Source organism: Berghia stephanieae, chromosome 11 (assembly GCF_034508935.2).
Source record: "Berghia stephanieae isolate SIO BIC M18660-M18661 chromosome 11, UCSD_Bste_1.3, whole genome shotgun sequence".
NCBI lineage: Eukaryota > Metazoa > Mollusca > Gastropoda > Nudibranchia > Aeolidiidae > Berghia > Berghia stephanieae.
The window spans coordinates 11,030,010-11,045,009 of record NC_088370.1 but is presented as its reverse complement, the minus strand read 5'-3'; the positions used below and the strand labels follow the sequence as shown (position 1 = coordinate 11,045,009).

Sequence of the window (15,000 nt, the reverse complement as noted above, 5' to 3'; positions counted from 1 at the left end):
CCCCCCCCCCCCCCTCTCTCTCTCTCACACACACACACACACAATCACTTTTTAAAAATCTCAACCCACCATTCAACATGTTACATAAGTAGATAGAGTGATTGGCATTCTCCAAAGTGTGTTAAGTTCTTTTCTTTTCCTCTCTTCTCATCCACCCCCCCCCCCCTCTCTCTCTCACACACACACACACACAATCACTTTTTAAAAATCTCAACCCACCATTCAACATGTTACATAAGTAGATAGAGTGATTGGCAGTCTCCAAAGTGTGTTAAGTTCTTTTCTTTTCCTCTCTTCTCATCCACCCCCCCCCCTCTCTCTCTCACACACACACACACACACACAATCACTTTTTAAAAATCTCAACCCACCATTCAACATGTTACATAAGTAGATAGAGTGAGTGACATTCTCCAAGTGTTAAGCTTTCTTTTCCTCTCTTCTCATCCTACCCCCACCCCCACCCCGATTTCCAAAGGTTTACATACAAGAGAATTCTTGAGATATTGTGTGACATTCTTCCGACACATATCACTCGCTTTGCCTATTAGCCCTAATCCCTACCTTATTTCCCTTATCTCCCCCTCTCTCTCTCTCTCTCTCTCTCTCTTCTCTCTCTCTCTCTCTCTCTTCAATCTCTCTCTCCCCCCCCCCCATTTCCATCCAAAAGTCTACATACTGGAGAATACTTGAGGTACTGTGTGACATTCTCCGAGGTGTAGACTACTTTCCCCTGACTGTTGACGACAAACAGGAAACCGTTCAGAGCCTGGAAAAAACAAAAAACAAAACAAAACAAAAAGTCAGAAAGATAATAATGTAAAATGAAAATGACAAAATACCATTCCTTGATACCATTACTCAACCCTAACACCGACTATATCCGTAGTTTACCCGGGGTTACTTTTACCCCATGCCTATTTATTACATTTTTCTGAGACAAATTATAGGCATAGTATCAAAGCTAGTGTTTTTAGTTTTTACATGTTGATGGTAGTTGAATAAAAATATCTATGTAAATGCTTGCTTATATTTAATACTTTTTTTTTATTTTGAAAAGTAGCAAAAATCTCTAGGATTGAGTGGGGTCTTTGAGGTCTCAGGTTAAGAATTTTTTGACAAAAAAAAAAATAATAAAAAATAAAGAGTTTACTGTTACGTCGGGAAAAAAATCTCTTTCTTCATCATCATATGAGGTATCATCCGCAGTATAGCGCCACAATAAAGCATTCTATGATTCTTGATAAAGGAAATACTCCCCCCCCCCCAAAAAAAAAAACAAAAAAAACAAAAAACAACAACGACAACAACAAAAAATAATAATTTAAAAAAAACCCAACCCCCCCCCCCCACAACCACAAAAAAAAAAAAAAACAATAAAAAACAATTTGATGTCATCAGTGGGGGTGGGGGTCGGGGTCAAATCCAGGTTCTATAGATGTCATTGCAAATGTCTTATACACTCGGCCATTCATTACGCCTCCTTTTAAGTAAGACAAAATCATGAAAATGCATTCATTCCTCTTGTCTTAAATTACTGAGCCGACAGAAGAATCTGTTTATTGATATTGCTGCTTACACAAGTGTCACAAGGTGCGTTCGCAACTCGCAATGGATGCAAAGGCCGCTTATGACCTTAACGTGTGGAGAGGTAGACGTGGACGCTACAATCACCAACAGAACAACGTATCTGACAAGAGAGCCATAATTATTTATTTATAGTAAAAGAAAGGGGAACATCTCATGGTTATTGAGCAAAACAGAATAACATTGCATATATTGACAGGAAAAATCAAAAGTACATACAAGTAAAAAGTAGTAATGCAATATAAAATTCATGTAAGTTTTAACCAAAATAAACTATACTTCACCCAGGTTCCAACCGTTCCATTAATTCCCACTAATAATGAAATTATTAATTACATATAGGGTCAAAATAAACTGTTCATATTCCGAAAGGAGAATAAAATTAATCAACAAAATTGTTCACACAGGGTGCGGTGTTCCAGCCTGTTCAAATCCAAAATTGTTCCTAATAAAACACATAGATCGAGTGTTACTTCCTCATCTTTACAAACGTTACATTGTATTTTGTTCATATTTCTCAAAAATTATATTGTTCAAAAGGGTTCAAAACGCATTTACCGGGCGCTATATCCTAGCCCCGTCAGCTCTTCACTATATTAGAAGATATATATAGATATATTAGTAAAAATGAAATTAACATAGACACAATGATAGCGTAAGTGATCAATTAGTATTTACTTAAAAATAATTCATTTAACTGAGGTCACGTTCTCAATTTTAACACAATTTAACTCATTGAATTAATTATTCAATAAAACATTAAAACTTTATATTATTTTAAACTTTAAGATAAGTGAAATAATTTTACGATATTATCACTTAATCACTTGATGATTACTCAGCACATCAAAACAATATTATAAATTTTATATAATCTCACCGAGCACAAATTACAAAAACATAATATCGCTTAGAGCCCATAACCGGGTACGATATACAAAATACTGGCCATATTAGGCCCACTTCGGCTACAATACAGCCTAAAACACAATGTTGGCCAACACACAGGCCCAACACATATCGCCTGAGAGCCCATATTCGGGTGCGACATAAAATACTGGCCACTTTGGGCCCTTTTCACTGTGGCTTCAACATAGCCGAACAGAACTCCAGCCAACACACAGGCTGTACAGGTCGTTCTTCTTCGACCTCAAATCGCAGACTGCCAGTTGAACATCGACCCAAGCCGAAACATAGGACAGGGTATCTAACGGTATCTCGGTTGATGCATAAGATTGATGAGGGTGTCTTAACACTGATGGAACATGATAACCCTCCGTTCTTTCATTGCCTTCCAGTCTACACCACCCACGGCGAATACAAGGGAGTCCCTATTCCAACACCCATCCTACACTCACAAATCATTTAATTATATGGGTTGGATTCTACCCGAGACCTTGGTGGGTAGGACAACTATCTCCCTTTGTTATATAGAAGGCATTTCTTTACAACAAGTGTCCGTGCAGAATTGGCTACAAAGAGCTCTTTGTCCAAAATGTCGGGGTTCGCCGACACTTTGCATTATATATTATAGATAGAACGAAGATGACGTCACACAGGCCTTTGTTATTGTTTTTTGCCATCCGCGTTTGTGAGTTGTTCTCACTAAACTGTATTAACCAGACATAAAAATTCATGGTTACACAGAGTTTTGTGTGTTGCTCCGTTATACTTCCGGATGGCAATGTTGTGAACTCATTGGCCAAACGCATTCTTTCTACACAGCCGTTTATTACACTAGAAATCTTTCACTTTAGTTTACTACCGCCTCACCCCCAATGGGAACGACCCACCGTCGATGACGGGGAGACCACCGTGTGGTTACGTCATAACAGATGTCCAGAACGTGAGAACTGGCCTATATTTATCCCTGCAGGTAGAATGCACCGCTTGGATTTCATTGTCAGTCAGGCTATAGGACAGATTTCGTAAAATCGTTCATTTTTACACTGCAATTTCTGACCATACACTTCTTCCATATTTTTCTATTTTATATGGATAAAACGACCACATTTTCATCTTCAAGACGCAATTATTTTCATTGATATCAAGAAATGGTGAGTATACTTTATTCTTTCTTGAAAAATGTATATTTTTCTATTTAAAATTAACCTGAAAAATATTTTTAATTGTTTAAAAAATTCAAATTGATGTTATCTGAGTTTTGTTACCCTAACACATGGTAGTAAATATAAGAGTAATAATCTACTTTTAATATAGCATTAACCTCGACCTTTTGGACGGACAATCCGCCCGCAGTGAAGCGTTTTCTCTACCGTTGGCTATCCACAACACAAAAATATTCGTTTCAAACTCAAAGTCATTACTAGATTTTCACCGATTTGTATGGCAGCGACATGACTGTGTAAACACTCCTGCTAATTCTTTGTGGCTACAAATATAATAGTCACAGATAATCAGTCAAGACAGATAATGTGATATAACATAGAAGAGATGAGAGATGAGTGATGATCGAGTTGGTGAATAGGAGTAATGTAGAAGAGTAGAGTAGAGTAGAGTGAGAGTAGTAGTGTATAATATAGTAGTAACTAGTATGAAGATAGAAGTGAATAAGAAGAAGTAGCAGAAAGAGCAATGTGTAATATAAAACTCATGTACGCACATTGCACGGAACGATTGATGTTGAATAGAGTTTAGAACGATTTGCCTGTCATTGACACAACTTTCCGCCTGTAGCAAGGTGAGAGGTAGGTACGATATCCAGAACAAAAAATATCGTCAGAACTCAAGCATTGAGATGCCTCTGTCGAGCTATTCGTTGATCGCCGATTGATTGACACGACCATGCGATAGTTGACAGATTAATTAATAGCCATTTTCACACAAACATTGAAACATGAAATTGGACATAGATGCGTATGGGTATTTTGAAATTTGAATACGGATGAATAGGAGATGGATATAAAATATGTGAAATGAATTGAAATGTATAATTTGGGGCGTTGTCTAGGTGTCAAATAAGACTCTCGCAGACCGGTGATAAATCAATTTTTTGGCCGCAAATGCTACAGTAAACTTCTTTCTCTATCTTATTTTTGCTAAAAATATTTCAGAGTGGGTATATAGGCGGATTCCATTTTGAATAACGGGCATTTAGAACTATATTTTAAAGGAAAATTATTACGTTATTATTATTAGCAGGCATCTAGGCGATCACTATCGTATTATTACTAACAATCAATAATATTATTATAACTCTTATTATTACAATTCTTCTTCTTCTTCTTCTTCTTCTTCTTCTTATTATTATCATCATCATCATCATCATCATCATCATCATCATCATCATCATCATCATCATCATCATCAATATCAATAATAACTAATGATTTTTTTTTCTTTACTCAGATGAATGGTCATACTGAAAACAAGCATTGTCTCAATGCAAATGGACTCTGACCGAATAAGCTGTGAAAGGGCTCAAATGAGATATGTGGTTAAAAAAAACATTTCATGCTAACTGCTCCAGAATTAGCAAGTGAAGTTCCACCGGTTTAAAAAAAGAAAACAGAACGTTGGTTGATTAATTAGATGCTGTTTCTGTGACATGTAACAATCAGCTGTTCCTTAAAATAATCGTGAGGTTTTACGTATGTTAATAAAAAGTATAAAAATATGTTAAGATCTATACAAAGTTCAAAGGAATATTTATAACTTATCTTTACCTATGATTGTCAAATTATTTTAAAATAACAGTTCATTTTGATTATCTGATCATTAATCCCCCCCCTCCCATCCGTCCTTTTCAATGCGTTTATCACGATTTTTTATTGTCAAAAAATGGATATTATTTATTTTTTACTATTATATTATTATTATATTATTATTTATTATTATTATTAATATTATTATTATTATTATTAACAATAATAATAATATTGTTTTTATTACAGTGGTGATCAAGAGTAAGATAAATACACTGATATTTTATGATTATTACTAGTATTAGTATTACATCGATATCACGTGTTTCAACTGATTCACAATGATCATTTCTGATATCCACGATGCTTCGGTTGTTCAATAATCAGACCATTTTCAACAAATTTCCATTTTAAATAGTATTAGCTATCTGGTCGGCGTCCTTTTTTTTTGTCGCAGCACTGGAGAGAGAGAGAGAGAGAAGAGAGAGAGAGAGAGAGAGAGAGAGAGCAGAGAGAGAGAGAGAGAGAGAGAGAGAGAGAGAGAGGAGAGAGAAGAGTGTGTGTGTGTGTGTGTGTTGGTGTACATAAAACTAATTTATGCAACGTTTTACTACGAAACAGTTTTCATTTTACCACCTCAGTTTAATCTCTCATCAGTTCTCTCTGACAATTGAACTTTGAACCTACGTATAACTTTAACACAGCTACGTCATTCCATCTTCACGATTCGCACCTCACCGCGATATTCTTTTATGTTGACTCGTGGTACAGTCAACGGGTTTGAGAGAAGAAGATAGATATTGAGTGACATCATCAAAAGCGATGTGATCAAAGCTGGCGGATGGTTGTTACATCAAAGACCAGTGACTGGTCTACAAGGCCTATCATATTCGTGGGTATGTGTGATTTGAGTAGGAGGAGCTGTCTTGACTTTGCTGATGACCGAGTGGTGGACAATTGAAATTAGAATTGTCCTTATTCAGCAGCCAATTGGAAATGGGCAATTGTAAAAAGCTGATTGGACGCTCCATGGAAAGAAAGCGGTTTGAGGGACATGGAAGGAAAGTGCCGGAGAGCGTGGAGTGGGGAGGAGTCAATTATATTGAATGAATGATAGCAATTTGGGGCGTTGGGAAGTTAAATAAAACTCTCGGAGGCGATGAGTCAATTCTTTGGCCGCAAATGATTCAGTAAAATTCTTTATTCTTTCTTTCTTTCTATTTTTAATTCCTTTCTGTCAGGGGGACATATTATAGGCGAATTCCATTTTTTTAAAACGGGCATTTCGAAAGCTATTTTAAAGAGAAATTATTGCGTTTTTTCCAAAATTAGCAGGCGTTTAGGTGATAGCCACAATATTATTTTCATGAAAATGATCATTATCATCATCATCATCATTATATTATTATTATTATTATTATTATTATTATTATTTTTATTATTATTTTTATTATTATTATTATTATTATTATTATTATTATTATTATTATTATTATTATTATTATTATTATTATTATTATTATCATTATTGTTATCCTTATTATTATTGTAATTATTATCGTCATCATCATTATTATTATTACCATTATTATTATTATTATTATTATTATTATTATTATAATATAGTTTACATCTATACAAACGTCAAAGGAATGCATATTACATATCTTTTCCTAAGAATTGTCAATTGCCATTACTAAAACCAGTTCGTTTTGATCATTTGATCAACAAACCCCTACAATTCGGTGATCACGCATTTTTTTTATTGCTGTCAAAAAAGGATATTGCTGTACAGGTGAGCGGATATCTCAACAATGCTTCATTACAAAACGACTTTGATTTTATATTTTTACTCTGTGAATATTGATGATTATTGCAGTATTTCTCATTTATTTGTATAAACTCAGATAACTACCTATGTAATTTTGATTATATCGTTTGAAGTAATTAAAATTTCTGACCCATTTTTATGGTTATTTCTATAAAATCTAATCCCAAATGATCTACTAAAATTATATCAAATAAAAGTATGTAAACCACTTGTTATGACTCTAAAATATCTTATTGCTTCATCTAATAGCATCTTTACTACGCTACTTTGAACTTGAGAAAAAAATCATCAAAATAGGAAAAATTACTCAATCTCCCTTTCGGCACAGGCCGTGACTCGCCATCTGTTATGAACTAGCGTCCGGCAAAATTTACCTGTCGAACTAAAGTGAAAGCAGTAAACGGCTGTGTTCTATAGCACCATTTATTGATTGACCCAAGCATGCAAGCGAAGTGAGTACAATATATTAAATTACCCACATTTAAACATGGACGTTTTTACGGACAATTTGGGTTATTTATTCCAAGAGTTTTCAAAACTCAAATGTTCCCCCATCTCTTTTCTATAATAATAATAATAATAATAATAATAATAATAAATAATAATAATAATATAATAATAATAATAATAATAATAATAATAATAATAATAATAATAATAATAATAATAATAATAATATAATAATAATAATAATATAATAATAATAATAATAATAATAATAATAATAATAATAATAGTAATAATAATAACAACAACAAGAACAACAACAAAAAACAACAACAACAACAACAACAACAACAACAACAACAACAACAATAATAATAATAATAATAATAATAATAATAATAATAATAATAATAATAATAATAATAATAATAATAATAATAACAAATCCAAGCCGACTTTCCTTCAGCACACAACAACAACGTCAATATTTCATAACGCTGGATCGATATTTATATTATATAAAAGATGTCCACCCTATTTATAAATCAGCGTCAAAGCAAGTCAAAACAATTTTTTTTAATGATGCAGGCAGGCAGGCAGGATAAGATAAGTTCACTTGTCCTTGAAAAAAAACTATAAAAATAAATAACGACCATGAAGAATTGATTGAACCGACTCTCCTCCTCTCCTCTTTTCTCTCCATTTTACTGGCTCATTTAGGCACATCTAGCTTTGATTTGGTTCTCCTCTCCTCTCCTCTCGTCCGTTCGTCCATCCATCGCAAGTATAGCGAGACGTCAGACAACAAACTCTTTGTCATTGTCCGACCATCGGACTCCACCTTATCTCATTGTACCCGACACCAACAGGTGCAGACAGGCATCAGGCAGGCAAGGCAGACGGCAGCAGTAGTTGGTGTTGGTGGAGAGACAAATAAATGGGGAGCAGAGTTCCCCAGATTCAAAATGTTATGTGTACTCAAATCTAACGCGTACGTACGTCTCATAATAACCACTTCCTGTGGTCAAAATGAATGTACTCACCGTACTTGCGGCTATGTGGGGTCTAGTGGTATGACTCGCTTTCGGATCGGAAGGTCCTGGGTTCGAGCCTCGCGCTCGGCGCATAATTGAGTCCTTGGAAAAGGCTCTTTACTCACATTCTCTCACCGTACTCAGGTGTAAACTGAGTACTTGGCCGTGATCAGCGTTGTCTTTGTCCGAAAAATTGTAATATCGCCTAACAGGCGTCATGTCCCGTCCTACATGTTAAATGTTGCTGTTGACCAGGGACCCCTTGTAAAGCGCTTTGAGCACATTTGGTGGATATTGCGCTATATAAAGCTCAATATCGGCCTAACAGGCGTTATGTCCCGTCCTTCGTGTTATAATAATGTGTTGCTGTTGGCCAGGGACCCCTTGTAAGGCGCGCTGAGCACGTTTAGTGGATATTGCGCTATATAGAAGCTCAATTAAAAAATATAACAGCTCAATTAATTTACTCGAATCTATGGGTATATGTTTTTCCCGTGTGGCCAAATGCGAAGACGGAAGTGCCCGAAATTAACAACTAAAAAACAAAAGAAAACAAAATATAAAATACATAATAAAAAACACAACAAAACAAAACAAAACAAAACAAACAAAAGCAAAGACCAATCCTTCCTTGTCAAACCAAGACCTTGCGTAAAATAGGTGAACAATCTTTTCACTTTTCGGCCCCCCATTTTTGGAACTCTCTCCCATCACACGTGAGATGCTCGGATTCGTTGACAACGTTCAAATCTCGCTTAAAGTTTTATCCTTTTAAGTCATAATGTTGCAATACAATATACTATCGTATTTTGTTGTTGTTAACTTGAATTCGTATCACTTTTCCACTGACAAGTCTTGTCTTACCGTAATAAGTTTTGTTTTATATCACTGTAATGCGCTTTGAGCCTGTGACAACGGGGTAACGCGCTTAATTATTATTATTATTATTATTATTATTATTATTATTATTATTATTATCATTATTATTATTATAATTATCATTATTATCATTATTATTATTATATTATTATTATTATTATTATTATTTATTATTATTATTATTATTTTATTATTATTATTATTAATATTTATTATTATCATTATGACTATTATTATTATTATTATATTATTATTATTATTATTATTATTATTATATTATTATTATATTATTATTATTATATTATATATTATTATGACTATTGTTATTATATGATTATTATTATTATTATTATCTGGAATAAAAACACTTATTTAAAAATGTGGCCAAAAAACAAACAAAAAACCAACCCCCCCCCCCCCCCCAACTCAAATCGATTTAATCCTGCTCTCTCAATTATTAAATGCCAGTGGATTTCGATTTATTACTATGTCTTAACAAACCATAGAACGATGGATTTGTTGTTGTTGTTGTTGTTGTTGTTGTTGTTGTTGTTGTTGTTTGATAATGATGACTCTTTTTTTTCTTTTTAATTTTTTTTCTTTTTGGAGGTCAAATATATATAGATAGTTCGAAGATGACGTCACTCAGGCCTTTGTTATTGTTTTTGCCATCCGCGTTTGTGAGTTGTTCTCACTAAACTGTATTAACCAGACTATAAAAGTTCATGGTGACACAGAGTTTGTGTGTTGGTCCGTTATACTTCCGGATGGCAATGTTGTGAACTCCTTGGCCAAGCGCATTCTATCTATATACGACAAGCTTAACCACCAGTTGTCCGTAGTAATCTGGAGAAAAACACGTATTTAAAAATTTGGCCAAAAAAAAAAATATAAATAAAAGAATAAAATAAAATAAAATATTTTTTTTTTAATCTCTCAATCCTGGGACCTCAAAAGGTGTAAAATGAGACACTTACATTGTGTGCTGAACTAAAATTGGTTTGAGAGAAAAATGGACATAATATGAGTTATGAAAAATCATGGGATAGCCCACTTGCTTGTCCACAATACCGTCTATACATATATCTTAAACCTGAGGCTTATAAATTTAAAGAAAAAATAATCGGAAATTATATTTGTGGGGCTATAATGTGGTCTAGTGGTATGATACTTCACTCGCTTTCGGACCGGAATGTCCTGGGTTCGAGCCTCGCTCGGCGCATAGTTGAGTCCTTGGAAAAAGGCTCTTTACTCACATTCTCTCGCCGTACTCAGGTGTAAAATGAGTACCTGGCCGTTAACAGCGTTGTCGTCTCTGTCCGAAAAAAAATTGTAATATCGCCTAACAGGCGTCATGTCCAGTCCTACATGTTATTTGTTGCTGTTGTCCAGGGACCCTTTGTAAAGCGCTTTGAGCACGTTTAGTGGATATTGTTCTATATACATGCTCTATCTAGTTTGTTTTTGTTTTTTGTTAAGTTTTTATTTTTGTTTTGTTTTTGTTAATGAGTATTTCAGATTGAAATGATGAGGGTTAATTCACTCAACCCTAACACCGACTATATCCGAAGTTTAGCCCGGATTACTTTTACCCATGCCTATTTATTACATTTTTTCTGAGACAAATTATAGGCGTAGTATCAAAGCTAATGTTTTTAGTTTTTACAAGTTAGTGGTAGTTGAATAAAACTATCTATGTACATGCTCATTTCTAATACATTTTTTTTCTTCCAATTTTGTAAAGTTGCAAAAATCTCTAGGTTTGAGTGAGTTAGTAGTAGTAGCGTATGGCTACACCTCCAGATTATGTTTGTCGATCCATGATGTCAGGTCATCTCCGGCTTCAAAGATCGTTTCATACCCCCCTTCTAATTTTGTTACTGGGCATTCCAGGACCAGATGATCGATGGTTTGACGTGCCCCTTTGCAGTATTGGCAGATTGGTGAGTCAATGAGTCTCCATCGATAGAGAGTGAGTTAAGTCCGGATGACAGGAGATGAGGACTCACCTTGAGTAGAATGGACCCCAGCAGCTCATTGGGGACGAAGGAAGGTTTACTCGAGGACACCTGGCTTTGTTGAACTGCCTTGGGGGTGGAGTCTGTCTCGATCTCTGGTAACACGAGCGTAACAAATAGATAGAGATAAATAAATACATAAATAAATGAATGAATAAATAAATAAATAAATAAATAAATAAATATATTAATAAATGAACAAATAGATAGATAGAGATAAATAAATACATAAATGAATGAATAAATAAATAAATAAATAAAATAAATAAGAAGTGACACTGTGAAACCATCTAAAAAGTCCCATAGAGCCAATGCACAAATAAATATAATTTATAAATAAATTAGTGACACTGTGAAACCATCTATTAGTCCCATAGAGCCAATGCACAAATAAATATATAAATAAATAAATAAATAAATAAATAAATAAATAAATAAATAAATAAATAAATAAATAAGAAGTGACACTGTGAAAACATCTAAAGTCCCATAGAGCCAATGCACAAATAAATATATAAATAAATAAATAAATAAATAAATAAATAAATAAGTAAATAAGAAGTGACACTGTGAAAACATCTAAAGTCCCATAGAGCCAATGCACAAATAAATAAATAAATAAATAAATAAATAAATAAATAAATAAATAAATAAATAAATAAATAAATAAATAAAGACACTGTGAAAACATCTAAAGTCCCATAGAGCCAATGCACAAATAAATAAATAAATAAATAAATAAATAAATAAATAAATAAATAAATAAATAAATAAATAAATAAATAAATAAATAAGTAAATAAGAAGTGACACTGTGAAAACATCTAAAGTCCCATAGAGCCAATGCACAAATAAATATATAAATAAATAAATAAATAAATAAATAAATAAGTAAATAAGAAGTGACACTGTGAAAACATCTAAAGTCCCATCGAGCCAATGCCACAATAACTCCAATCAAAATCAAAATGGATACGCTAAATAGGACACAAGGAATATAACAAAGAATCTAATAATGACAAAATAAATTATACAATGGAGAAATTACCAATCACTAAACCCCCCCCCCCCCACCCACCCCCCCAAAAAAAAACACAAAAAACCAACAAACAAACAAAACAAACAAACACAAAAAACAAACAAACAAACTAACAAACAACAACAAAAAAAAAAAAAAAAAACCCAACAAAACCCCCCAACCCCCCCCCCCCCCCCCCCCCAATAAAAAAAAAAAAAAAAAACAAAACAAAACAAAAAAAACAAAAAAAAAAAAAAAAAAACAATACAAAATAAAACCCCCAATCCATTTGGCTTTTTCCCCTCTACGTAAAAGAAGATTCCCAGGGCCCAGTTTAAAACTTCATAACATAGAAAAGATACATAGTATAGACGTATGGAAATGACATGACAGAATATACTACGGAATCCATGTCTGTGGACCATTGAAGCCTCCATTGGTCTGAGATAGAGCCAAGGTTCCCCCGACCTACTTAATTTTCTATTATGTATTAGTGTAAATGTTGCTGCTCGAAGAAATAGATAACAATGTGAAATTGAATGTAAGCTTTAAGTTAAGATACGAAAACAGATAAAATGGACGTTTCGGGTTTCCCCTTATCAACAACGCCACTACCACATTATCTCATTCGTCTGCAGTGTTTCATTCATCCTGCTTTATTGATAAAGGGGAAACTCGAAACGTCCATTTTTAATCCGTTTTCGTATATTAATTTGAAGCTTACATTCAATTTCGCATTGTTATTTATTATGTATTAGTAACATCGCCGTAACTCTTGGCTTGTCTGTTCCTGCTCTCTTGATGAAAATTGTTGTTTTGTTTTTAAGGGTTTTACTGCGCTTGCAACACATTAAGGTCCTATCAGCGCCAGTAAAAAAGAAGAAAATGGGATAGTAAAAAGTTCTAGAATTACAATTAAAGCATTCAAGAATAAGGCAGACAAAGGGGAATTGGTTCAAATAGGGAACAGATGTAGATTCCAAGAGCACATTGTCAAAGTACTTAGTTTGAGATCACCTAAAAGTCCCATCCAGACACAAGCACAGGTCCCAGCTAAGAGGAATACACTCAAATGGTTACAAATCAAATAATATAATACGTAAACTAAACATAATACAATGCATAACAGAGAGATGATTTACAAGGACAAAAATATCATATCCCAAAACTATAACTATACATTCGACTGTTTCCCTCCCAGCCAAGGACTCCGGCCAGGGTCAGGACAAAACTAAGTAATCTCATACCAAGACAACGACATGAAACAATTGGAAAAAGGGTATGGAGGGATAGAAGACACAGTATGTACCTCCCTGCCCACTATGGGAGGTCAGGATCCCCTGTTAGACGTTATGCCAGTCATTGTGAGTAAAATAATGGAACACGTCCCGTGTAAAATGTTAATAACAGTCTAACGTAGTTTTTACTTACCAGTCTTGATGTGAGCTGTGGTAGAAGCAGCTGCTAGCGTGCTCGTCAGTCCAAGACCAGTTGCCGAAGCCGAGAATGGGGAAGGGGAAGAAGAAGAGGATGAGGAAGAAGCAGAAGCACTCAACTTACTGCTATCGCTTATTTTGCTGCTGTTGCTGCCGCTATTGTTATTTTCACCGATACCACCTCCGCCACCGCCGCCACCACTTCCGGTTAGGTTGCTGTTGTTGTTGCTGCCGCTACCACCACCACCACCACCACCACCACCACTACTGCTGTTGCTAAGAATCCCTGATGTCAGCGATTGGGGCGGTGTGTTCATATTACTACCGCTGCTGATGCTCTCAGAGATGAACTGGGCAAGCTCATCAAGGAACAGCTGCGAGTCTTGTCTGAAGTAAGAAGAGGAGGAAGAAGGTGAGGGAGACGACGATGGAAACGTGGGTAAGGGTGACGTTGAGAAGGGCACTCCCCCGGCTGGATCGAAAGGCGCGGAGCCGCCACTGCTGTTGTAGTAGTTGCTGTTGGTCGTGTGGAGGAAGGACGATGGCGATGACGATGGAGGGGCTGTTGATAACGACGACGATGATGCTGACAATGACGTAGACGACGACGATGACGAACTTTTGGTCCTGAAAATAGAAAAAGACGAAAAAAGCGATGAAACCAGGTGAATAAATGAATAGGACAAATAGAAAAACAAACCAAAAACCCAAAGCCTCATGACGGTGTTATGTTATGTCGGAAATTTGAATTTTAAGATCAAAGTACAAAATGTTCTATCTATTTAAACTTTAAACCGTATAAAAACTCGGAATTGATTCTGCTCAATAACAGCTTACTGAAGGGTCGAAAACTAAACAAAACATAGATCTAGATTAAAATTCCCACCATCTGCTCAATTTCTACATAATAAAAATGTGAGTGTTGGGTAATAAAAAAGATCAAATGGTTTTACTGAATTATCTAACCACAATAACCCGTTTCTACCACACACACACACACACATACACACACGCACACACACACACACACACACACACACACAAGGCGAATGGAGAGATGAGGATTAATTGTCAGTTGGACGATGG

At 34.7% G+C, this 15,000-nt stretch overlaps 1 protein-coding gene across 9 annotated transcripts in view; it reads right to left on the bottom strand.

Moving 5' to 3' along the window:
• LOC144956755 (uncharacterized) overlaps positions 1 to 15,000 on the bottom strand; it is a 214,479-nt gene that overhangs the window by 46,483 nt on the left and 152,996 nt on the right. For all 9 annotated transcript variants that reach the window (XM_078887442.1, XM_078887443.1, XM_078887444.1 and 6 more), the window contains 3 exons: positions 13,910 to 14,541; positions 11,453 to 11,556; positions 680 to 769 (listed from right to left, as the gene is read on the bottom strand). In XM_078887442.1, the coding sequence (XP_078743568.1) occupies positions 680 to 769; positions 11,453 to 11,556; positions 13,910 to 14,541 (826 nt within the window). The remainder of the gene's footprint in view (positions 1 to 679; positions 770 to 11,452; positions 11,557 to 13,909; positions 14,542 to 15,000) is intronic.